The sequence below is a fragment of the Epargyreus clarus genome, unplaced genomic scaffold (genome assembly GCF_041222505.1).
Source record: "Epargyreus clarus isolate Ecla_fem2 unplaced genomic scaffold, WU_Ecla_fem_2.2 ptg000021l, whole genome shotgun sequence".
NCBI classification, from domain to species: Eukaryota; Metazoa; Arthropoda; class Insecta; order Lepidoptera; family Hesperiidae; genus Epargyreus; species Epargyreus clarus.
Genome location: NW_027332228.1, coordinates 1,329,904 through 1,357,411, shown reverse-complemented (window position 1 = coordinate 1,357,411; position 27,508 = coordinate 1,329,904). Strand labels below are relative to the sequence as shown.

General features: G+C 33.9%; 1 protein-coding gene across 1 annotated transcript; it reads left to right on the top strand.

Moving 5' to 3' along the window:
• The first annotated feature begins 14,077 nt into the window (after positions 1 to 14,077).
• LOC140750829 (3-oxoacyl-[acyl-carrier-protein] reductase FabG-like) lies at positions 14,078 to 14,950 on the top strand. The gene has a single exon (XM_073084555.1). The coding sequence runs from the start codon at positions 14,084 to 14,086 to the stop codon at positions 14,837 to 14,839; it is 756 nt and encodes a 251-aa protein (XP_072940656.1). The 5' UTR covers positions 14,078 to 14,083; the 3' UTR covers positions 14,840 to 14,950.
• The last annotated feature ends 12,558 nt before the right edge of the window (positions 14,951 to 27,508 follow it).

The window sequence follows — 27,508 nt, the reverse complement described above, 5'->3', positions numbered from 1 at the left end:
CAATAGTACGCAATGAGCTCGTTTACTATTCTACAACATGAAAAGATTCGTAAACCTTCCGATTTCAATATAACAAATAAAATACATTTATATGTTCAAATGTATTCACACATAAAAACTTACATGTACGAGAGTAAGTACTTGTGCGAATGGATTTGAAATCAATCTACTAAATTGAAAGCGTTTGAAATCTAGCCACTTTGCAACGAAATGGACGAAATGTAGAGGGTGGGATTATTAATTCGTGTAATGGTTTTGACGCAGCTCGCCCTCGATACCCTCACAGGGCATTTCCATATTTTCAATTATAATTAGTAACAAAGCGCTTTGAAATATGATTATTTTAACAGTCTATTCACTGAATACCACGTACTAAAATAACTATACCATATTTTTGAATAATTTGAAGGTGGTAGAACCCTTTGTGGTTCTACTCCGGCGGCACCAGCGCCACACCTATTTCTGCCTTTTAACAGCAGTGTTATGCGCTGCTGTGTTCTGGTTTGAAGGATGTGGTAAGGGAGACATACTTTTCCGAAGCGTTCCAGTTTAGTCCTCAGAGGTAGCGGCACATATGTAGCGAACCTCAGGTAGGAATATCTAATCCTATCTGGGGTTGATTACAGATGTCCATGGGCGGCAGTAGCCACTTACCATCAGGTGGACTGCATGCTCGTCTGCCAGTCCATATTATAAAAAAAAAAAACTTTCGTATTACTTTCAGTGCCGCTCTCTGTTATCCTTGTTCAAAAAGGGATGTACGCTTCATGACGCGTTCCATCTTAGTTTTCAGGAGTAGCAACACATATGTAGTCTCAGATGAGATTTGATAGGGCATCCAATTTTCATCAAATTCTAATTTTAATTTTCCATAAAATTCCTATAACTATTTACATTCCTGATGCAAAAATCATATCTGCATATTTCTTTGTTTTACGTATCGACTTATATTTAACTAGCAGAACCCGCGGCTTCGCCCGCGTATGACTTACAAATAACTGTAATCGTAAATTTAACAATTTAACAACCTTTAACAATTTTAACGATAAAGTAGCATTAATGTTTAATTACTAAAAGCTTTTTTTTCGTCACTGTGTACCTAAATTGGTCAAGCCTTTTTCAGAAACATACACTAAAACTCTAATTAGTGGACTGTAATGAAACTTTCTTAAAAAAATGTAAGTTTCATGTAAGATACCATAATTATTATTTACACTATTCCATAGGTACCGTCCATGTTATATGGGGCCTTACATACAGTGGTTCTTTCCAGGGTCGCTGGCTGGGCGGTTAGAGCTCTCGTATTCTTGCCGCCCGCAACTCCAGAAGTTCCCCTTCAGTCTCGTATGACAGGCAGGGGATACTGTAGCCCTGTTCTAGCCCAAAATTTTAATCCAAGGTCTATGTGTCTACCACATCACCATCACTAATCCACGTATAACCACAACCATACCCCACGGCAGGACAAAATGTTGGCACGCAGTGTGTCCAAAGTAGTTGCGATGTACTTAATCAGTATACCAAAATGTAGGCCAATTTGAATAAAATTAGGCATCATCATATATGAAATTTGCACCCGTCCACGTTGTCGTGTATTTGTCTGAATAGACGTTATCTGAAATTTCACGTTTCTAACTTCGAACCTAAAAGATTCCCGTATACATATAACACTTTTACCTCCTTAGTAGAATTTCGAAAACATTCCTATGTACATATGCATCAATAAATACTTTATCAGCAAATTTCTGAAAGCTAATATTCAACACCAGCGGTCGGTAACCTAACACCCACGGGTGGTGTGTGGCCCGCGACTTTCCCTTGTGGCCTGCGGGTCTGCGCGTTACTAACAATTGGCCAAGTGCAAGTCAAACCCGCACCTGGAGTGTTATGTACAACCAAAATTTTCATTTTTTTTTTTAATGTCTAGTATTTATTATTGCAGCAGCCATTAAAGTACACACATTGTGAAAATTTGAACTGTCTATCTCTAACGGTTCAAAAGTTAGTTGGAAAAATATCGAATAGCAGTTTGTTGTATGGGGACCCCTTTTTGTTTCCAACATTTTTTATTTTTAGTATTTGTTGTTATAGCGGCCACCGTTATGCATTGTCTGTAAGAATTTCAAATGTCTATCTATTACGATTCCAGAGATAGAGCCCCGTGACACACGGACAGACGGACAGACAGAGAAGTCTTAGTAATAGAGTTCCATTTTTATCCTTTAGGTACGGAACCCTATAAAACCGCTGTTCTACACTTCAGCACGCGCAATACATTCCCATGTTAAAAATGATTATGATGAAAATATGATTATGATTATAAAGAAACTTTCTTTACTTATAGTACCCTAATGGGGTTGATTGTTGAGTTGCTAAAAATGCTGAAATAGATGTGTAAACAGAAAGGCATCATGCATACACCCTTTTATAGCCGTCTTAAGGGTAGTTCTAAAAAAAACAGTGACTCAGATGTTTCATTGAGTCTAATGATATTTTTTTATAGTGGTTGCTTCCAAATTAACGGATGATAAGATTAAAATTGGGGGACGTTCATACAAACTTACAACCCTTATTTAACGCAAAGAAGGGTTGAGTTTCCAAAAACGGGAGAATTAAAGTTCCACTATATCTAACCAGTAAGGCAATGGCTTACTTTCATAGTGCTGGCTTTCAAATTGGCAAATTTTAAAATAAGCTGTCAACCCTTATTTTACCAACTTAAGGGTTGATTTTCCAAAAATGGTGAAATAGTGTTTAATTATTTTCTATCTAAAACCCAAATACCGATTTTCATACAGTTTACATCAAAACTGAGGGACTTTCATAAAAACTTACAACCCTTATTTAACCCATATAAGGGTTGATTTTCCAAAAACGGTAAAATTAAAGTTCCACTATATCTAATCAGTAAGGAATTGACTAACTTTTGTAGTCCTTGCTTTCAAATTGGCAAATTTTAAAATAAGCTGTCAACCTTTATTTTACCAACTTAAGGGTTGATTTTCCAAAAATGGTGAAATAGGTATTTAATTATTTTTAACCAAAAACCTAAATACCGATTTTGATAGAGTTTACATCGAACCTGGGGGAATTCCATACAAACTTACAACCCTTATTTAACCCACATAGGAGTTGGTTTTTCAAAAACGGTAGAACTAAAGTTCTATTATATCTAACCAGTAAAGCATTGGGTAACTTTCATAGTGCTGGCTTCCAAAATGGCAAAATTTAAAATAAGCTGTCATCCCCTATTTAACCACCTTTAGGGTTGATTTTGGAAAAACCCTTAGATTAGATTTTTATTTCTTTAAATCAGAAAGCTACGTACCAATTTTCATCCTGTTTGCTTTACAGACTTAAACTGACGGACTTTCATACTAACTTTCAACTCCCATTTAACCCCCTTAACGGTGGAATATCAAAAAATCCGTTCTTAGTGCGCATCTACATTATAAAATGAAGCTATATTTCAAGTTTCATGTTTCTAGCTTAGTTTAGTCAAAATCTTGATTAATACGTTTTGAACGTGAGTATCTTTTCGCTTTTATATATATAGATGATTCTCTACGTGGTATTACCATCAAATATGAACGGTCAGTTAAAACCAGTTCCAATTAAATGGAAGGAAATGAATCGGCGGCGAATGAATTAATTATACTCAACTCAGACGGAAAAGTAGGGTTTAAATTGTTGATCATATTAAATAGGTTTAAGCGGATTTTAATTGAACCCTTTTACTGGATGGTTCAAATAAGAAAAATAAAATGGAGCACTCGTCTGAAATGAAAGGATTATTCTCTGATGAACTGAAATCGAAATTATTTTGTACGTGCATTCAAAATGTGTGCAATAACACGAGTATTTGTTCGTTAACGTTAAATATTAAGCGTTCGTAAAACGGTAAATACGAGTGAAGTGTGAATAAATGTTTTTGTAAATGTTTATGTGTGCATAACCCACACAAGCGTGAATGTACGTATGTGCGATGTTGTGCATGCGTGCTTGCATGCGTGTTTGTGTGATTTCCAGTTTATGTAGCACTTTTAGCCATAAAATCAATTGCAGTAACCTTTCTCAACTCTACGTGGAAGACTCCGGAATCTCCAACGAAATGTGATCGGATTACGATTAAACTCCCTTTTTAGATTTTTTTTACAAAAAGCAGGAGATACAGTAGATCTATTCTGGTCTAGTGACTACAGGGACCATAGACGTGCGCAAATTTCAGCTATAGTTATAAACAAAATATTTTTGTGCAATGAAAATTGAATATTGCCTTTGAAAAATGCAATTAAAAATAATATTCTTGATATAGATATCATTAACAAAATCCAGACCATACTCCACATATTCGCAACTATTGAAAAACATTCGTTCAAATAATCAAAACCTTAGTACATTCACATACGGTTTTATTTTGAAAACTTGTTTAGTTCAACTGAAAATGTAATTAAGTTAAGACGTCGCTCATCCATACATTCCTGACTAAACTTGTCACAGGAAAACCTGTCATAGCTTCAAAGAAATAGTGACCATAATAACTTGAAGTGTGCATCGTTTTCTGTAACATAAACCAGAACGTCCCCATCTAATATTACACATGAAATTGGATAATTAAGCTCTTTGTTGTAAGAAGGAATTAAAACAACTGATTAAAAGTCCACAATCTTGACACGTTACAACTTTACGTATTACTAACTTGTACCCGCGACTTCGACTATTAGGCCGACCGCGACTATTAGGTCTAACAGAAGGAGCAATGATAGCCTAGTGGTCGAGACTCGGCTTTTCGATCGAGTCCAAGGTTCAAATCCCAGGCTCTCTCAGCACCTCTAGTTTTTCAGTAATGTGCCTATTAAGAATTTTGATGAACACTCGCTTCAATAGTGAAGTAAAACATTGTGAAAAAATCCTAGATATCTGAGAGATCTAAAAAAAATATCAATGTCATGTGAAGTCTACCAATTTGCATTTGATCAGCGCGGTAGACAATGACTTAATCCTTCTCATTCTGAAAGCAGTGGGACAGTAATGGGTTAAGGATGTTTGGGTTCAACATCGACACTTTATTTTGAACAGACACTTTCTTCACTGACGACTCCTTTAATAGGTACAAAACAAATACAGGTCTGTGAAAACAGACAGTCTTGGATTACAACAGGAAGTAAGCACTCTTTGTTGTATTACAGACTCGTTGATAGATTACATATAAATTACGTTTCAGTCTTAATCCCAACGTTAGTACCTCATTACAGAACTAAACTAAAGGTACCAAAGTACGTTATTACTCATTCGGTACTTTATAAATGCAAAAAAAGAGTAGAATTTTAACATAAAGAATAGTCATGTAGTTTCCATGACCTATAATGACCACACAACTGACTGAGACTGCGTGCTCGCTTGCCACTTCTCTAACAAAAATAAAGGAACATAACCGTAAATCATTTTAAATCCTTGCCGGCATTTTTCTTACCTTTGCAATACTTTGCCACCATCAATCTCCCTGGGAATGGGTATTAAAGAACCATAATGGTGTGCTTCCAGCCTAAGCAGGTATAAATGGTTTTTCGTACGCGAAATTCGCATTATCTTTAATCGGAAGATTACGATTGTATGTAACTAAATTAATGTAAGGAAGTATTTTATAATGTAGGATACTTATTTATAACGAGTTATGTTTTATATTACATACAAGTAACAAACGAGCATGTAGTGTATCTGTGTAAATGGCCACTGCCGCTCAGATATTTGTAATCCATCCGATATAAGAGACTTATCTGAGGTCGGCCACATAGCTACTCCTGAGAATTAGGTAACTTGGAACGTTTCAAAGCAACACAACAGCCCTTTACACTGTTATTTTAATGTGAACTTTTGAAAACTAAGACCCATGTAAAACTATTAGTACTAAATTTGCGCTACTAAAAACATAGTGCCAACTTCGCGATATATACCCAAATTTAAACATGGTGTTTATTATTATTTATGTAGTTAAAATAAGTTTAATAATATATTATTTTAAAGTAGTACCTGCCTTTCGTACTTACATTCATACATTACACACGCATCAACAACCCACTAGGTACTGTCCCACTGCTGGGCACGGGTCTTCTCTTAACGAGAAGGATTAGGTCATAGTCCACCGCGCTGGCCAAGTGTGAAATGGTAGACTTCACATACCTTTGAAAACTTTTTTTAAGAATTCGCAGGTATACAGGTTTCCTCACGATGTTTTCGTTCACGATATTTAACTTCTAATATGGCCATCGGTCATAACTACAAAAAATCAGAGGTGCGCGCCTGGGATTTGAACCTCGGACCCCTCGATAAAGAGCCCACGTAACCACTAGGTCATCGCTGCTTTACGTTCGTACACACACATTGCTTTACTCGTAAGTCGATTAAAATAATTTTCAATAGTGCAACAGCTACATTTCGGGAACATCATTCATTCACATTATGCACATCACTTCATTATAAGCATTTAGGCATTGGACATGCATTATCCGTTGTTTGAGCGCCACACTGATAGTGTACTAACAAGCTTGTTCAAGGTAAATTGCCCGTGATTTACCGCCCCATCCCTCGGGAACTCAGCTACGTCCCACCGATATCGGAGTTAACTCACAAATTACATATTGTAATCGGAATAACACATAGTAGGGGATTCGGATAGTAGTATTGATATTTACGAGTCACATAATTACTATGTATACCATTATCTATCTATACTCTGTACAAATAAATAAATTGAACTATCTGTATGTAATATGAAAATAACAGATTTTACTTTTTTTTAAGGATGCATTATATTATACGGTACGTATATTTTTTGTGTCTGTTTGTTTGTTTGTTGTGCTTAGCACTATAAAATAGTTAATTAAAGCTGACCGCCCATTGCCAACTGTTGCTTAATAAGCCCTAATTTTTTGCTAAAATTTAATTGCTAAAAGACGCCTACATTTAAAAATATAATTCAAAATACTTCAGTCAGATAATACCTACTCCTAATTTGACGCTTGAAAGACAATCCTTGCTAAGAGACATTGTACAAAGTTTACAGGAGAGTTTTAAATTTGAAATATTAAAAACAAAATTTATTTTACTCGCCTAATTGAAACATAGAAATACTTTGTAATAATCCATCAAATATGTAAATATTCTTTTTTATATTTCAAGTTAAAATCACTATTTGAAGCGTTTATTAATTTCTACCACGCTATACTCTCAAAACCAGAACACAGCAACACTGCTGTTAAAAGTACAGGCGAGATAACCTAATACATCTACGAAAATCTCGACCATTAAAATTCAAATGTCATATTCACCGTTAATATTCCACAGCCACATAATATCCACTCATTCACATGAGCGAGCCCTCGCTAACAGTGATGTGACAGATAATTGTGGGCACGCGGTAAATTGTCCATGATTTACGGTGCCCATTCCCCAGGATTTCAGTGTTATGCTCCGAATCTGATATTGGACATCACTAGTGTAATTACATATTGTTGAACATGTTACATAGATCTCGGTTACTCTGATATATTGTTCCATTAGGTCCGACGGCATAAAGGACTCGATTTACTTAGGCATAATACAAATACAAAGAAACAAGAAATTTCATCTTGTACTCTTGTTGTACTTAGTTGTTGGATTAAAAATAAAAACATAGTTTAATATTTTAATAAAGTTTTAAATTTTACTCGACAAAAATTGGGTAAACTCAAAAAAAAAATAAGTGTCTGATTTTTCAGATCGTTCTTATATTAATTTTTAAATATAAAATGAGTCTTGTTTACACAATGCCCTCATGAAAATTTTCTCTTGATTTACATTAAACAAATCGGTTTAAGAATGTATGTATTTCGCTCTTTGGTCTACGAGCTGATAAACACGAAATGGTTCAGTACCCTTACCATGAGTTTTTACGTTTTGATTTTGTTTTTTTACGTATTTGCCCATACAAATTTCAATCAGCGCCCCTAGCGGATTGTATCAGAACTATAGTGTCAGTAACGTAACATTAAATATCTAAATTGACAAAATGGCGCTTTATGTTTTGTCGCTCTTTATTGAGAACATGTGAGGCAGACAAAAAGACTTGAGCGCTTACTTTTGTTACGTTTACTCAGTCTACTGAAGCAAACGGAACAGAATAATGGATTGAGTAAACGTAACGTAAAATTGTGGGATGTTTTGAAAACTCATGGTAAGGGTACTGTTGCTTTTCGAAGCAAAATCGTCGACTCGTATTTTACAATACAGCAAAGTGATTCCTGTCAACTGCAGCTCAACGTTCCGAGCGTAAAATTCGTCGGAATGGATAAATTTAACAAATATCCGACAAAATTCCATTGGAAATCGTACGTAAGTTTAATGTTATGCGACGAAAATGACACTGCAATTGTTGTTTATTTGGTGTGCCTTTTATTTTTAAACTTTATTTACGTTATTCTTTATTTTTCCAAGCTTAAACTTCACCGCATTTATTCGTGGACAGTTTTTAATTTATTTTTTTTAGTCTTTTATCATTGGTTGAACAGTTACTAAAATTATTTTTCTACGAGCTGCGACAATAACAAGATTTTAACTTAAAAATAGCTTTAAGATATTTTATGCATTTTTTTATTGTTCATAAAAATTTCGTAAGAGTTTACTCTTAGAAATTTCTTTTGTTTCTAAATCAGTTTATCGATGTTTTTTATTAGGTAGTTAAATATTAATTTCCTTAATTTAAGTATTGCAGTATCACATTATAACCAACATAGTCTATACGTTATCATCAACCTTATTTTATGTCAATGTTAGGAAAAAAACATTGAATTATATAAAAATCTTCCCTGTTTTTTGTAAAAAATCCGACATGCGATAACATATCAGACGAAATCCTCTAATAATTGGAACCACGACTGAAATGGGTTTAATTGTCCATTGTTCCCTAATTTGTTCGTGTCGCCACTGTCCTGAGAGGGCCACTGGTCATTATACAAAACCAACTCTATATACCCTTAAGACAAACAATTCTAATCTTTATACGTACGTAATAATGTCTTCTGCACTAGAATAGTTCCCATTGTCAACAGTAACTGTAGTTTGAGTTAAACTGAAGCCAGATTAGGAGCAGGACGTGTCCATTTCCTCCTTCTCTGTCGTTTCATAGAATTTATAATGGGTGGGACAGAGATAGGGTACTCAAAGTGTGTTTCCATCTGCAAAGTCATCGGTCTGTGTCCTGATACGTTTTTATTAGATGAAATGACGTTAAAAGGATGTCGTGAGCCTAATGCTATTCATTTGGACCTTAAATTAGACTTGAGTCCCTGAGTTTTGACACAAATCCAACCAACCAACCCTCTGAGGTTTATTTTAAAACAAAGTTTGACTTAAACTTCCATAATCACAAGACAGGAAAGTTATTAAATGAGGCGCATATTTTTATTAAAGTTATTAATGATAAGTGGTCACTATCAAACAAGATTTGACTCATTCGTCAACCACTTACCATGAGTTTTTACGTTTTGACAAATATGACTGTTTTGGTATTTGTTTACGTATTGGCCCATACAATTTCCAAGTTCTGATATAATCCGCTAGGGGCGCTGATTGGAATTTGTATATCCAAATACGTAAACAAATACCAAAACAGTCATATTTGTCAAAAAGTTAAAACTCATGGTAAGGATACAGGTCCCATTTTTGTAAAAAAAATGCCTTTTCCTTAAAAAATATATATTAATAGATTAAAAAAATTTATCATGCATTTTTAGTTATCAAAATGTGCATCGTAAGTGTCAGTTTTGCTAATCCAAATAGTTTAATATTTATCCATCTATGCACACTTACAAATTCATACACACAGGATAGTTATAGATAATTTGTTTTTTAATCGTTAGTTATGTTATTTTTTTACAACATAGGAGTAGCAGACGAGCATGCCGTCCATCTGATGGTAAGTGGCTACTGCCGCCCATGGACATCTGCAATCAACCCCAGATAGGATTAGAATTTCCTATGTGAGGCCGGCCACACATGGGCCGCTACCCCTGAGGACTAAGCAGGAACGCCTCGGAAGAGTATGTCTCCCTTACCACATCGTTCAAAACGGAACACAGCGGCGCCTAACACTGCAGTTATTAGGCAGAAATAGGTGTGGCGGTGGTGCCGCCGGAGTTGAACCTCAAAGGGTTCTACCACCTTAAGTTATGTTATAAATATGTAAATAGCTAAAATTAATCGCCTATTAAATGTATTTTATACACAAAATCTGTGTTCTAGACCCAGGAGGAGAATATTTAGATAACCAGTTGTTCAATTCACCCTGTTCACAACTAGAACGGTTAAGTTTAGTCACAAGACAGTTGTCGGACGATCATAATGCACTTAGACGGCACTAACTGCACTTGGAGTTCTACCATCGACGAGCGACTAGATTGTACGTTAAGATCACGGTATAATTTGTTATATCGTGATCAATGTCATTAATACCTCTGCCTTATACTAAATAAGTAAGGTACTAAGTCAAGGACACTGTATGGGGCATTCTAACTTATACCCCAGCCAAATTGGAAGAAGAATGTTTACCAACAATCGTTGCTTAGCAACCGATAAGGGGCATAAATTAATTAAAATTGTATTTAATACACCAAAATGAAAATTAGACCAAATGTTCTTCCAACCTGGCATTCCAATGACATGACCTATTTATAGGGTTATCACTACTTTACTTATTTGGATATTTTATTCTTCTCTGTCTAAACGCAATAATATTAAAGTTGTGAAAGTGCATCGCATGTAATGAGATATATAAATAATGGATATAATTTATTTATGAGGTTTCCTGTAGAATTAAACATGAAATCAAGGAAATTAATAATTTTTACAGTGCCAGATTTTTGATGACCCTAAAATCTGATTGTTTACATGAATTCTCTTCGCATCGTGGCGGATCTACAGGTGTATGCGATATTAACACCGACTGTCTTCGACACTCGATGGAAGCTATCCATCAGCGATCGTCGCCGACTGTCGTCGACGTGAACTGTCGCTCGTGTGTTACTTTACTTTTGACTGCCGCACAAAGGCTTCCGAGTTCGATCCCCGGCCAGACAGATATCTGAATGATGAATTTAAATTCTGGATCTGGTTGGTTGTATATACGTCTTTGTGTGTTCATGGCATCCACAATGCAAGGAATCCGGAAAACGTTTATTTTAAGATCGACTCATAGTCAAACTACTTACTTATTTTAAATAAGGTACATAAATAAATAAAATAAAATAAATAGACAGCAGGAACCACTTAACGTTAGCTGAACTACATGTTTGTTTGATACTCCTACATTAAAGAATATAAATACCAATAACACTATAAAGTGTTGCTGAAACTTTAATCTGCTAGAACTTATTAAGAATAAAAAAAGGCGTTCCTACTGTTTAATTTATTTAATGCTAATGTATCGCTTGCTCGCTAAAGATGCGACAAAGGTTTAACTGTCCACCGTAGTTATGGGCAGTTACGGACTACGTTTAACGAAGTTTACTTTAGGGCTTGCACAGCATTTCTTACATGCCATTTCTGGAGATCTCACCCCCAAGTAGCTTACTCACGTAAAAAAATATTAAATCTTTTCAACAAACCAAGTTTTCGACAACGTTTACTATCCAATTTTCTTCCCAATGATACCCTTTAAATATATAACTATGGTAAATAGCACCAATAAAAAGTGAATTTCAAAATTGCTCTTCTACCCCGTACATATTTTTTTATTTATAAGCAAGTAACAACCAGTCTGAAATTGTAAATCAGACTTTTATGCACCGTACAAACACATTATAAAGAACGAACGAGAATTAAACAGAAGTGTCATTTTAGAATGCAATCTTTATAGACACAAGTCATACCAACTTCTAGCACCATTTTGGCGTTCCGGTTCGTTCGGAACGGCTCATTAATTCAAGGTGATGATTAATTCTTGCGTTTCCCCCGACGACTGGGGAAGAATTAATTCTCTTGTTTTTCCACGCATATTACAAATGTATGTATTTTTTGTTCTGTGACAATGAGTTGAAGAAATCAGGAGTAGAAATTAAGAACTGACTATAGCTGGTTTATTTATTATTATATATTACATATTATTATATTTGGCTGGTTCGTTCGTTTAAATTATAATTAAAATATTTAGTTTTAATTTAATATTAACTGCAATTTTAAGACACAATGCTGAGACATTAGCACGTATTGAAATATTTAAAAGTAATAAAACGGATAAATATTAAATATAGAGGAGAAAAATAGATAAAATGGAGAAAAGTTAAAAAAGATTTGCAAAATATCAACGATTTTTAGAAACATCGTAAAGTCTATACGACACCACATAAACTTAGCGTTGACGTTGACAGCGAACATTGACGGATATAAAAACTGAACGTAAAATAGCCACATATTCGTACCACTAAAATTAAAATTTTCATGTATAAATTTACATGTAAAACTAGATTACCCGTTAAACTACATTAAAGCAAAACATTGAGTATATAGATTATTAATAGTTCTACAGGTTGATCCGATATACAGTCAGCTTCAAAAGTAGATGAAGATGTTAAAAAATGCACATATCGATGTTCAGTTACTTTTGACACTTTACGATTTTCATCTAATTGCTTACAGTGCTTAGCTACTTATGAACGCTTGGGTGTATAGATACAAGTATTTTTGAAATTTTCATCTGCTCATCTAATTCTGAAGCTGACTGTATATAATCGTATCATTTTAACATAAGAAGATATTTATTATTCAAACGAGATCCAACTGAAACAGCGAATAATTGTTGCCTATTTTAAATAGTCGTTGCCTATTTTAAATAGTCGTTTTAAAATTCGTTTCTTCATAAAACCTAAAAAACGATAAACAATACTGTTAACACTTCCGTCATTCCACTCCAATGTAGTCGCGAGTCATTAATTCAGGCTATGATTAATTTCTTGCATTTCCCTCCATGCGTCTGGGGATGAATTATCCTTGCTTTATTCTGTACTGTACCCTTACCATGAGTTTTTACGTTTTGACAAATATGACTGTTTTGGTATTTGTTTACGTACTTGTCTATACAATTTCCAATCAGCGCCCCTAGCGGATTGTATCAGAACTATAGTGTCAGTAACGTAACATTAAATGTCTCTCTTTTTTGCGAACATGTGAGGCAGACAAAAATACTTGAGCACATACTTATTGTTACGTTTACTTAGTCTTCTGAAGTGAAGCAAACGGAACGAAGAATGGATTGAGTAAACGTAGCGTAAAATTGTGGGATGTTTTGAAAACTCATGGTAAGGGTATTGTATTATACTTACTTCGACCGCCACTTCGTTCGTGCAGACTTAAGATTATGAGCTTAATATTAATTTATTTTTAAATTATTGTAATCGAATTAAGTTAAGTGATAGTAAAGTCTTAAATATTCCCAGTCAAAGTACAAGGAATTGCTTTAAAATGTTCATTACAAACACACACCCGAACCTGAAAGTAGAAACCTTTGTGGTTCGACTGCGGCAGCATCACCGCCACACCTATTTCTGCCTCATAACAACAATGTTAAGCGCTGCTGTGTTCTGGTAAAATGTGTGGTGGGGAGATACACTTTTCCGAGGTATTCCAGTTTAGTCCACAGGTTAGCGGCGCATCTGTGGCCGACCTCAAGTAGGTACCTGATCTTATCTGGGGTTGATTACAGATAGCCATATGTGTGGCGGTATTACTGTTCTGGTCAAATTAGACTATGTAATTCAATCATCTTTTATATTTAGTTTATTCTATATCATACATATTATCATGATTTTAAAGTATATTAAAAAAACATTCACATTATTAAATGTCCGAGGTATATTGTTCGTATTAAAAGTGTATCGTTGCATTATTATCGTTTCTTTAAAAGATAATGAAGATACTGTTTCCAGTTTATCAATGTTATCACATTAACCCGTTATGTAACACTTTTTATATAAGCGTCATTATTTTGAGAGTAAGTGCAGTATTCACTGACATATTAAGATAAACACATTATAATATTGATGTAATTACTGTAATGAGTTTTAAAAATAAAGTTGTGATTGTTACTGGAGGTAGTGCAGGAATTGGAGCTGCCACTGCTGTGAAATTTGCCGAAGAATCAGCCAATGTAGTTATCGTTGGAAGAAATGAAGTGAAATTACGGGAAGTAGCTGAAGAGTGCAAAAAATTCAACGCAGATTGTCATGTCGTTAAAGCGGATATTACGACTGAAAGTGAAGTAAAAAATATTATTGATGAAACGATTAAAAAATATGGAAAATTAGACGTTCTCGTGAATAACGCTGGTATCGTTCGAGCGGGGATCATTCTAGATGGTAGATTGATGAAAGACTACGATGAAATAATGAATACTAACCTTAAATCTGTTGTAGTTTTAACGTGTTTAGCCGCTCCCTATCTTATTAAGACAAAAGGTAATATCGTTAATATATCTAGTATATCTGGAGCAAGAGAGGGAATCTCGCGTTTTATTGCGTATTCTATTTCAAAAGCGGGTCTAGACATATTCACCCGTGGAACTGCGTCAGAGATGGGATCACATGGGGTCCGAGTTAATTCAATCAGTCCGGGACCAGTGAAAACGGAAATTGTTAGAACCGGTGGCATCGATGAAGACATTAGCGAATGGAAAAGTACGACAGCTCTCGGCAGGATAAGTGAGCCCGAAGAGGTGGCCGATTTAATTCTATATTTGGCGAGCGATAAGGCGGGAGGCATCACGGGGTCGAATTATGTTTGTGATAACGGAAGTCTTGTTTTCAAACCGTAATCTATAAGTTTTATTTCAAACTAATTTTATTTAATTTTGTATAAATGTAATTGCAATTTATAATAGAATTTTTTAATGTGTTTTGTTTTATTTTTTTCTGTTACTAACATTAATTACAGCACATTCTGTACCAATCTGTTTTCAATTTCTGCACACATCTGTACCAATTTAAGATTCCAAAAAAGCTATAAAAATAAAAGATAATCTTAAGGATTTAAAAATTATGCTGCAGTAATCACTTACCATCAGGTCGACTGCAAGTTCGTCGGCTACTCCTGTATTAAAAAATATAATAAATATACATTAGTAAAAGTCTTTTAGTCTAAATAAGTACATTCGTCTGGTCCCGTCGTTCAAGTCGCGAGTCATTAATTCGAGATGATGATTAATTTCCCGCGTCTCGCGGCGCGAGTGGGCTAGAATTAATTCTCTTGCTCTCCACTACCAAACGGCAAAGCCATATAAAATGTTTGGCTTATTACCTTATATCACTAGTTTTAGATAGTAAGTATATTTTACTTAACGATATTTATTTGGAAGACATTATCTACGCTCATAAGTCTATACTAAGATTATTTGTATTGTAGATGTTATAAACATATATGTACAATCGAGTACATCATTTAGATATCTGGCCGACATGGTGACCGCTCCGCTAAACAAGTCACCAAATTTATTTGATTTTTTTAGGAATTATGTAGCCAGTGATATCGAATGTATTGACTTTATTAATTTTTTGTTAGGAATTGTTCTGTCATACCAAGTCGGATATTGCCAACCTATAAGGCCTTGTACACTTTAAACTATATCTATTCAATTACAACAATAATTAGGACCTACAAAATATAAATGATCCTTGCAGCAAAAAGCGCGCACATTGGCTATTAACGGTTACCCATACCACTGCCGGCCTCGGCTGATGTAGCTTAACTTTGTGTTCCATTAACTACAATCTACAAGGCGGGCCGCGCTCCATCTCGGGGAAGTAATACATATTTCATTATATTTTTGTTCACTTCTTTCTGAAAATACATGGTTTTCGCATTCGGTACGTTCATTTCTTGTTAATACAAGCGGGTGTCGGATTACTCCGACACGACTGTGGTTTTCAGGCGGTCTATTAAAAATTCCTTTTACACCCTCGTGTCAGGATTTTTGTTTTGTTTTTGATATTCCTTGTAAATTTAGGTACCTACTATGTTTCAGTACCTATACTTTATATTTCAGTGATTTAAGCGGAATACTAGAAGTTAGATAACTGCAGCCCTAATACAAGGTGTCTTTAAATAATAAGATGGTTGTAAGGAAGTAAATACGTTATTCTATGTGTATGTGTAGTATTGTTAATATCTTATTAATTTTCAAATGATTTTATCAAATATGTTGTTTATTTACGAATTGATCACCGACTAGTTTTAAACTTATAAATAAAGTTTTACCATTTTATAGATGTTTCAAGATTAAAGATACAAAGCCTATCGTTGCACTTAATGCATATGAAGGCAAATCTTAGTACACAATAATTTGATCGATTCACTCAACATATCTACACAAAAAAGGTTGTCATAAGATCCTCTGCATTAAAGTAAGTAATTGCTTCAATCTGCTTCGCATGCTCCTTAATTTATGCGCACGCACGTAAGAGTAGCTAAAGTTGCACGTAATAGCGCGAGCGAGTTTTTTCTTGTTTGCTTGGAATTTTTGAACCTTCATTCCTTAAGAGCAACAACGCATGGATGATAGATTGATTATAGAAGTCCATAGGAGGCAGTGATCAAGTAAAGTGTCCGCTCGTTTGTCACTTCAATTTCAAAAAAGATACTCCATTGGAGATGCTTTAGATAACGTAACATGGCTCCACAAAAAGAATATTAAACGATCCTCGCTGGAATCAAAGGAAGCGAACGCTTCACTTTGCTTCGCGCTGCACCGCTTATGCACGCGCACGCCTCTGGGAATAATGAAGTGGCGAGTAACAGCGCTGACCGAGTTCTGTGCGCCGTTTACTTGCGAATTTTCTAACACCTTTTGTGATTTTCCGGTTATTAACCCTGTCGTAACTAGTTTATTTTTATTTTTATTTATTTTTTTATTTAAATTATAGTATTCGCTTCTATGATATTTGAAACTTGAGAGGCGTGTAAATATCAAATATAAAATTATTTAGTCGCCGACATAGCTTCTAACAATACAAAAAAAAACATTCTTAGCGATAACTAAAGATTACTTTCTTTTCCGGACTATTCAAGGGTACCATTTCCTTGCAATAAAATTCAAATAATTTCACACAATTACCTTAACAATATTATCCCGCTGAGAGCGGCCAACCTTTTCAACCCTCGTATTTAAATCTAGATAGTAGTAATAAATATTTATCACTTGAAACGGCCTAGATAAAAAGCGCTGAAGTGGCTTTTCGGCAAAAAATCACATCTTCCACTTAAGATAAGGGAGGCTTAAAAGACCTCGTGAAAATAAATTTCTATTCAACCCTCCGTCCGAAATTTTATAATAGGCGAGAATAAATGTAACAATATTATCTGGGTAAGAATCTTGTTATTATGTTTCAATATTACAATTTTGGACTATCTCAGTCAGATTAAATTGAATATCATAATTTTCCGGAAAATAGCTCTATTGAACTGAAATTCTGAATTTTAGACATCCATCTGATCCCAGTTATTTACTCAGCGTCCATTGCAGTATTGGTTCGTATACGTAGTTTAAATTGTAATATGAATATTTACATATTTACATAGGCACACAATTTGACCCGAAATCATACCATAAGTACCTATCTAAGGGTAGCGGCGCATCTGTGGCCGACATCAGGTAGGAATGTCTAATCCTATCTGGGGTTGATTACTGACGTCCATGGGCGGCAGTAGCCACTTACCATCAGGTGGACTGCATGCTCATCTGCTACTCCATTAGTATTAAAAAATCCAATTAAAATAAAACAGAAACAACATCAACTACAACTAAACTTACGTTCATGGAATAGAAAATGCCTCATAAAATTACCTTAGAGATAGAGATAGAGATCAAAATACCGAACTTAAATATTGTTCCTATTTATAGCTAATGCTTATTAACACCGTCTTACATTTTCGATTAAAACGCTTAATTTTATTGATGGCCCAAATTAATTCGGAATCAATTACGGACAACGTTTTCCGTTAGCGTAACGCCGATCTCATTTTTATGTTCGAACTTTCTTACACCGTGGTGTACCACAACAAAATATTATTATTCATATTACAACAGCATTTTAAATTGATGGACAGAAAAGTTGCATCAAATATTGCTTGTATTTAATTCTAAATTTGACGAGGTTTGATATGCGTATTGGTTATAAAAATTAACTAGCTAAAATGCCTTTCTAACAGTAATGAAAACGTATAAAAAAAAAACAAATTTTATTTTATTATTTATTTATTAGGTAATCCAACAGCGATACATATAATATTTTCACAAGTACTTGTAGATTAAGCCAAAACAGTATTACACAATTACAAGAAATAGACAATACAATCAAAGTAAATAGGTAAAAGATCGGTAGATGGATAAATAGATGAAATTTGAAAACATAGAGTTACAGCATACGTGTTACAGCGTAAGAATTAAAATCCTCATACCCTGTTGAAGTCACATGCGGATCCCCGAGAATCCCCATGATTATGTCTTTAATGCTATTAATAACTTGGTGTTATAATGTATACGAACTATACCGTACTGTATCTAATAATAGTTTACGGTCAGAGATTGTTTACTTTTGGTTTGTAATTCTGAAGTTTCGACAAAGGAGATGTTTCATTTTCGGCCATCTCATGTACACTATATCTAAAAAACACGTATAATTTGTATAATTGAAGAAAAATACACATATATTATGATAACCTTAAGTATTCCTGTTTAAAAATATTTAAAGTAAGCATTCCTCATTGAAATATTAAATATGGCGGAATACTGTCAATGTCAACTTTTTAAAATTGTCGATGTCGGTCAGGGAACCTATGTGTACCCCACACATAGGTTACTATACTCTTTGGATGTCGGTAATTCTGTATTTCGCTGTTTTTGTCGTAAAGTTATTGTTACCTTAGTACTTTACAACCTGGCTTTTGTTTTGGGTATCCCGTCATTATTTCTGAATTTAAATAATTATTTATAATAATTATAACAAAACCACCTTTTAAATAGTATCTGGTTTTATAGATGTAAGTGACATGTCAAATTAATAAAGAAGAAGTTGTCAATTTGATATGTGTAAAAGTGGATATATACATATTATATAATAGTGAACTCCAATGTAAACGTTAAATAAATATATACTGATGAGAAGATCCCATTTCAATCCTGAATATGGTTCTGCTCTGTGCTGCTTACGATTTTGGACTGATTCTACCTTACTTGTTTACCCAGCTTATGTTTTATGGACTCTTGTGATTTTCGTGCGAATTCTATGGATTGTGTTGACAAGGATTCAATATCATCAGGTAAAATATACCTTAGTTAGTTGTATTAATCGTGAAATAATCGTTAATAATTTTAAACTAGAGAAGCTAATCTTTTTACATTTGTCTTTTTTTTAGATAATTATAATAGCAAGACAAGGACATTCTTGGGATGACAAAATAATCAGTTATTATTGCAACTGCATCGCTGGGCAACGAACCGTACTCGTAGGTAGCTGCGCTCACATTATGACCATTGTTTGAAGTTTGGGCTGAGCTGAACAGGATATTACAGAACCTGCTACATGATTGGATGAAAATATTGATAAGGGAAGATATTGAAAATGAATAAATAATGTATCTAAGTGAACAATAAATAAAATATTATCTAAATGTGTACTTAAAGTTGTTTTATTTACACACTTAAATGTTTTAACTAAAATAAATTGGTATAGAAATACATATTTTGGTACGTTTGTGTTACGTCAAGATTTATGAAAGTAAATATAATTAATGTTTATCAAATATAGGCATTTTTTCTCAATACATACAATACAATATTTATATATCTACGCCCATTCGCGTAAAAATATATTAAAAAAAATAAAAAATGTATAAAAAGTATATAAAAGTATATAATGTATATAGTAAGTTAAAAGAGAATGACAGATGACATTATTACGGTAATCACTACCGCCATGATGTTTTTCCACTGTTGTGTTGCAAGTTTAAGTGTAAATTATTGTTTTTAAACAATTAAACGAACATGATTTGAAGAAAATGAAACCCTACGAATTGTTTTTTGCATGTTTTCTTAGTTTTTAGTATAATGTACAAAAGGTGGCCGGGAGCCCATACATTTTGAAACATCTCCTTTGTAGATATATCGGTATTTAAACCTTTAATCTGACCTTAAACTTAGAACTAAAATACATGTTTGTTATATAAACTAGTAATTTAGGCAATTAAGTTTGCCCGGGTAAACATATAGGTATGCGATAGTATACTATCATTGATTAACAACACTGTTTTAATGTTACCGACTTGTGAATGATTGTTTTATATTTTCTGTTATTTCGTTAGCAGCTTTTCAGATATTATAATATGAAAATACTTAGAGGTATGGGATATTTAAAGGGTTGTATCCATGCATGTGGATCATCTATTTCTGAACATTTTGAATATTTAGCAAAGTCACTGTTTTTTTTTTGTGATAGAATAACACATATAATCATAAACGTAATGTACAATTATGAAGATGATATTAAAATTATTCCTATTATATAATATTAAATTACATTTAGGTAAGGTAACTCCTTTTCCAAATAACTAAGATTACCAAATATCCAAAAGAATAACCGTACACTTCAGTGTAATTGAGGACAAGTAACTCGTAATCGAACAATGAATTTATCTGAATCTTTGTAGACGTCTAATTTATTCTATTTCGGTGACGATCATTGGTCCGACTTATAATTTTAATGGTTATGTATCAATTTGGAAGCATAAAGTATAAAAGTTACGAAACATTCATGCAGAATTGTGTGGCATTTACAGGTGGTAAAATCCTTCGTGAATCAACCCTTCAAGTTCAAGTAACCTCGCCGCCTCACTTATTTCTGTCGTATATTAGCCGTAGTAAGTGTTGCTATTTTTTAGATTAGTACGTTTGAAAAAGTAGATAATATATGACGGATTTCACCTTAGCCTATCAAGGTTAATGCATTTAAGATCAATCAAACCTACCTTCAAACCTATTTGGAGTCGATTTAAAATGTATAAAACACGTAAGAGGCATGATATACGTTGAAGAATTGTACTTTGTATCTTTATAGGCTGGAGTGAATAAAGACCATTTACCATTTAGGTGCTTGCTTAAATTTAATAGGAAAAACATTATAAACAAAAAAGAAATACACAGATCAACTGATGTTAATTACGAGTAGTTTAATAATTATTTACAAATTTTCATAAAGCCGGCAATGCATTGGCGACTCCTCTGGTGTTGCAAATCTCCATAGGCGACGGTGACTGCTTTCCATCCGGTAGCCTACCTGCCTTATCGTTAGGTTAAATATAAAAAAAAAACGTAAATTGCACATAGGAATCGTAGTTCATTTTGTACATTAAAATTCGTACGGTCATTCAATAAAGCTTACATTTTCGTCCGCTAAAATTAAAATTAATCTACAATTTAAATAGCAGGCAAATGGGGCTAACTCTAATTTAAATTTCCCCAAATGCTCATTAATCTCAGTTTCTCCACTCCGAAAATTAATTTTAAACAAGAAATGTTCTAAAAGCCACTTTATTAAATACTTTTCATTTAAATCCAACAAGAAACTGCTTTTTGCTAAGTGTCCATTTAAATAAAAGAAATGATTTCGTGGAAAACATACGTTAATTGTAGTAGGAATTGTCCATAGCTTTTTATTTCATTCATAAATTAGTTTTTTATAATAAAGGCGCGGATAAGGTTACTTTTCTTAAGAAATACTTATACCTTCAAAGAAAACGAACGTCACTTCAGAGTGTTATATTGAGGACAGTTGATTACTTATAAAATTTATGAGTAGTAACTTCAATGGATTTCGCTTGTTTTATTTGTATTTTTCTTATACCTAGTTAGTATGTATGTATGTAGGTATGTTTCTGACATTGTGTATTTGTATAATAAAAAGTGACTTTTTGTCTCTATGTATTGTGGCCCTAAATATGACTATTACTTTGAAACTATCTTTAACTTAGTCTTTCTTTCGATCGTGAAGTTGATAAATTTATACAAAATGTCACGTTTGTGAATTTATCGATCTATCCTAGCGTCTACTTGTCATCAATACTGACCTCTCCTATTTATTAAGAAACCACAAACAATATATTTGTTAAAAAAATATTATTACCAACCAGCACCAAAACAAACATAAACCAAACAGCACAAGCATATTGACGATAAAGCTCAGCGTCCCCACTCAAGATTTCCGCGCGTGTGTTTCTACGTCGAAAAAATCCACTTGTTCTAACAGGACTAATGTAAGGGCGCTCAATTCATTAGCTCACTCTAAATCACCAATAAATCCCGTGCCCTCGTTACGGGTGATTGCCTGCCAATTTATCTTCACACTAACGTCTTAGGTGTGGTTCGCCATATTTTGTTCGTAACAGCTGTTGATTAGCTCGAACTGAATTGATATTGACAGCTCAGCTGTAAATTTGGAAACGTAAGTGATTAGACAGCGGCTTTCAGATATATTAAATACAATGTCTTTGATATTTCGAGGGAAAGAAGAGAAATGTGTTGTGGCTATATACATGTATGATAATTACAACTTAATTGTTTAAAATAATGATATAATGGTTTATTCAAAATACTATTTTCTTATAAACAATTAATAACACTACTTGTTATTATAATATAAAATAAAATCTTTGCAATTACACGTGATCATACAGATAACCTCTCTTCCTTTAGGAAGTCGGTTAATAACAACAATTCCAATTGCCTGACTGATATTTGTCATAAGATATTTTTTTATTTGTTCCGTTCAAAAATAAAAGTATATTAAAATATTTTGGGCGATATATTTTTCCTTATTTTTTGTAGATAAAATTTAATATCAAAAAATAAAACAAACATTAAACCGCTATAGCAATGTTATAAGCAAACAATACAAGATAAAATGGTACCATTTACTTCCACGTACAAGAATAAAGTGCAGAAAATTCGCCATTGAAGTGGAATATAAGAAATGGGGGCCGATGTTTCACGGACACCCGAGTACCGTTCTGTTTTATATTCTTGTTTTGTTTAGCACACAGACGATAAAAATATAAAAATAGTGTTATACATACTTTAAATTTAAGTCGCAGATAATATTCTGTTAAGTCGAGCTGAACAAGACCCTTTCATGGTCCGTGTAGAGCTTGCTTGAGCTGAGTTAAGCTACTGTGTTAATGTTTGTTGGTTCAGTAAGCTTTTACGAAGTGCTCCAACTTAGTCCTCAAAGCAATTCTTTGAAGGTAGAGCAAGTGTGGTTTGATAGGCGAGGTAGCACTGTCACACCTATTTCGGGCGTTAAGCTGTTCACGCTTCCTTCAAAAGAGACGTCTCACCTCAATCTACCTCAGCTAAGGTTGGCTCAATTTAGTTCGGCTCAGCTCACGTCACATCGCGCCGCGCCACGCCGTGTTGCGCTTTGCGTCGCCTCGCCACACTTTACCTAATCTGAACTCGTTTGAGCTCATCTCAACTTAGCTTACTTCAGCTCATGTCACCTAACTCCACCAATACTTCTTGATCCCAGCTCAACATTTATTCGAACGTTCCCAAATAATAATAAATTCCGAGGAGCATATAAATTCGTTGGAGAACGGTCGACATCGTCGCGGACGATGGATGTGATTGGGCGCGACCCTTTGTTTTCTCGTTAAACTTGTTTCAGGCTTTGAATAAAAATAACAATATTCGGATGCAGATAAGTATTTTATCCTAGGTCACCCGACCTGAAATATATAAGTTAAGCTTATTTTAGTTTGACGGTAAAACATCGAACGAAAAAATATAAGCGACCACCATTATGCATCGTTTGTAAAAAAATCAAGTGTCTATCTGTTACGGTTTAAGAGATAAAGCCCAGTGACACACGAACAGACAACGGAGGGGGTCGTTTTAACCTTTGAGTACGGATTCCTAAAAATCATTCTACAAGAGGGCATTATAGATATGTTTCAGAACATTTGAGTTATAGGGAAATAACATTATTATTTTCTAAACTAAAAATCACGCTATAACAGTTATTGAAACTAAAAAACAATAATTATTTGCAATCTCGTAACTTGCGATGAACTTTCTCTAAGGCGCTTGAACAATCTCGCCTCGAAAATTGTTAATCCTGAGGATGTTGATAAGGACAATGGTACAAAATTATTGAAATCGTGTATTGTCATCGGTTTTTGATAATTCTTCAAAATTTTTAATAAATCTAAACGTTCAAAGTGGATAGAAACGTTCAAAGATTCCGTTACTCTGTTACTTACATACATACATACATACATACATACGAGTACATACACACATACATACAACCCAAGCTAATAAAAGCGTGTTAAAAATCGGACAATTCTTCAAGTGGTCGTATAATTAAAATCAGGTGTTCCAATTAAAATTCAATTCGATAAAAGCGAATGGGCTAATTCGTTAGATCACGGCTCTCGGGAGAAATTAATCGCGCATCCATTCGGCCCTCGGGCGAATTAATACTTAATCCGGCCAGAATGAGCTCGCCGAGAATCATTCTCGGACACTTATTGATGCTGTTCCCGAAGTCCCTACTAAGGAATTATACTTTTTACATTTTCAGTATTATTATCAGATTTAAATATTAAAATACTGAAAAGAAAATTTCAGTTTTCAGTTTTTGCAATATCAAAATGTAATGAAATTTAACTTTTAGAATTTATAAAAGGAAGAAATTGGATGTTCCTAATATACAAACGTATATGTATATAAATACAACCGTAAATGTCTTTATTTAATCATTATCTTGTAAAATTCAGAAGTACCAAAAAAGTGTATTATCATCTTAACTCGGAACATTTTTTCAAATTGTCGCATAATTCATACCAGGTGTTTTAATTAAGATTCAATTCAATAAAGGTGAATAGGCTAATCTGTTGGATCTCGGCTCTCGGGAGAAATTAATCCGCATCCATTCGGCCCTCTGGCGAATTAAAACTTAATCCTACCCGAATAAGCTCGGTGAGAATATTTCTCGATTGAGAGTAGTGCTGGCGCAATAGTATTGTTATGGTACGGTTCTATTAATAATAGATTTGTGATCTCAACGATTAAGTTTTCTAATCGTATTTGGTCGATAGTAATATTGTAAATTTAATTTGAATTGTACATAAGTAGCGTTTTAGATTATAAATTTAAAGCATATTAGATTTCCGTTAATATACTGAACTTTACATCAAACCTGGAAGCATAATAATATACGGAAACACATATACTTACTAATATATATAATCCGAAAGTAACTCTGTCTGTCTGTCTAAGATCGATTAATCGGAGCATCGATATTTTGGACCAAAAAAATCGATTATTTTAATTGATATTAGTAAGAATTTAATCGTAAACTATGCATTTGATCAAGTGATGATCTTTAGCAAAGTTGATATCAATGAGCCCACGAAGGTTTCACAGTTGGTACGACCAATTATCGCCACATGGCGCCACTGCCATTCCAATGAAGGTACGAATTTACAGTTTTATGTATGTTAGTATGTCATGTTATTTTCTTTTAAACGCGGGCGAAGCCGTGGGCAAAAACTAATTATACTATATGTTTTCATTAGAATTAAAACAGCTTTATATGATATCCCTTTCATCACGTTATGCACAATGTTAGGTACTAATTTCTTGATCCAAGATTAATCCAATCCATAGAATATAAAAAAACACTGGAAATGATAGTAATCGAAACCACGCCGTGTTCAATGTTCACATTCTTCATATGCTCCTTCAGTTAAAATGAGGTGTTTCAATTAAAATTCAATTCGATAAAGGCGAACAGATGATCCGATAGATTTCGACTCTCGGGAGAAATTAATCGCGCATCTATTCGGCCCTCGGGCGAATTAATACTTAATCCGACTCGAATGAGCTCGGCGAGAATCATTCTCGGCCACTTACCGGTGCCAATCGCGCAATGACCTCTGCAATTTAATTGTTTTGTTTTTTTTTTAATTTTTTTTAAGTAAATCGTGATAAATCGTAAAAATAATCGTGAATAATCGTGATAAATAGTAATTCATAATTCGGTACTAAGAGTATATTAATACTACGTCTATATAATGTGAATTTAATAGCTTCATTATAAATCGTTAGCTAACTAACAACCATGTGTAATGGAAAAAAATGTATACGTTTAGAAGGAGATGCAACGATCGCGGCATTATAACTAGCAAAAAGCGCAGCTTTATAAGGGCTCGCGTATCGTGAATGGTATATTCAGTTTAAGATCCTATATCAAAGATGATGTGGTCACTTATTAATTAACAATAAATTATTAAATCTACCTTTCGTCAGAAGACCTATGAAGAGCAAAGCTACCTTTGATCCAGAACCAGAACCACTTTAAATGCTTGTGGTGGATAAATTATATTAGATCCATTTTTTGGGATTGTATTTTTTTTGCGATTTATCCTTGGTATCTTTTTACTCTTGAATTTAAACTCCGCCATACTTATAAAATGATTGCGTCTGTTTTGCAAAAAATATTTTTTAAGTATATATAGGTATAAGCTATTGTAGATGTCTGAAACGCAGTACATTATAAGCTAATCTGGGGTCTGTTACCAATCAACAAGATGGTGAATGACCTTTATTATTCTCTTCATGTCGATTTGGGTCATTTATCAGTGAATGTTGAATTCACCACGACTTCTTTAATTTACTAAAGCTCCGAGGGATACATTCCGTAAAGCTGCGAATGAGCTACTAATTAATTCTATTAAATAACATTTTTATCAATTGTTAAATTAACTATTAAATTTATGAATTAAATTAATTAATTATGTGTGTGGCCTGCTCAATTAGTTTTGTATTTTCTTTTATGTTTCTACCTAACGTAACCAATTCTATACAATACAGGAACGAATTTCCGTAAAACACAATGTGATAGTCGCTAAATTGTAAATTTGTCACTGGGCTTTTTGTCACAAAGTATTTTTTGACGATGGAAATGAAATTTGCGGATGGATTCTAAACGGGTAGTATTTAAACGAGTGACTGCAAATAAAAGTTTTGAATGACAAAAATAATGAATTTTGGTTATAGTATTACTAAGGGAGCAACTGGCTGCGAGTGACGAGAAATCAACAGAACAGCAACTTACAAACATTAATTTGAGCGACCTAATATTTTTCTGAGTGTAAACATTACGTCCTGCGTTTTATTCAATATTTAGCAAATGTTATTTTTAATACTGAACAGCATTTTATTTTAAATGTTTCGAATACAAAAATCACTTTGAAAAATACTATAATAAGTAGAATATTGTGTGCTCATGTCATTGATCATGAATAAAGGTAAGGTCTGAATTCATACAGATTGGGCCCACCAGCTCGCTGGGCGCTGTCGCGCCCTGCTCGCTTCGTTTTATATTGTCTTACATGTTCCAACCTAACCTAACCAATTCAATTACAAATCTAA

What these genes read in the sequence shown, in the direction of transcription:
- LOC140750829 (XM_073084555.1), top strand. Translation starts at nt 14,084, where the DNA reads ATGAGTTTTAAAAATAAAGTTGTGATTGTTACTGGAGGTAGTGCAGGA.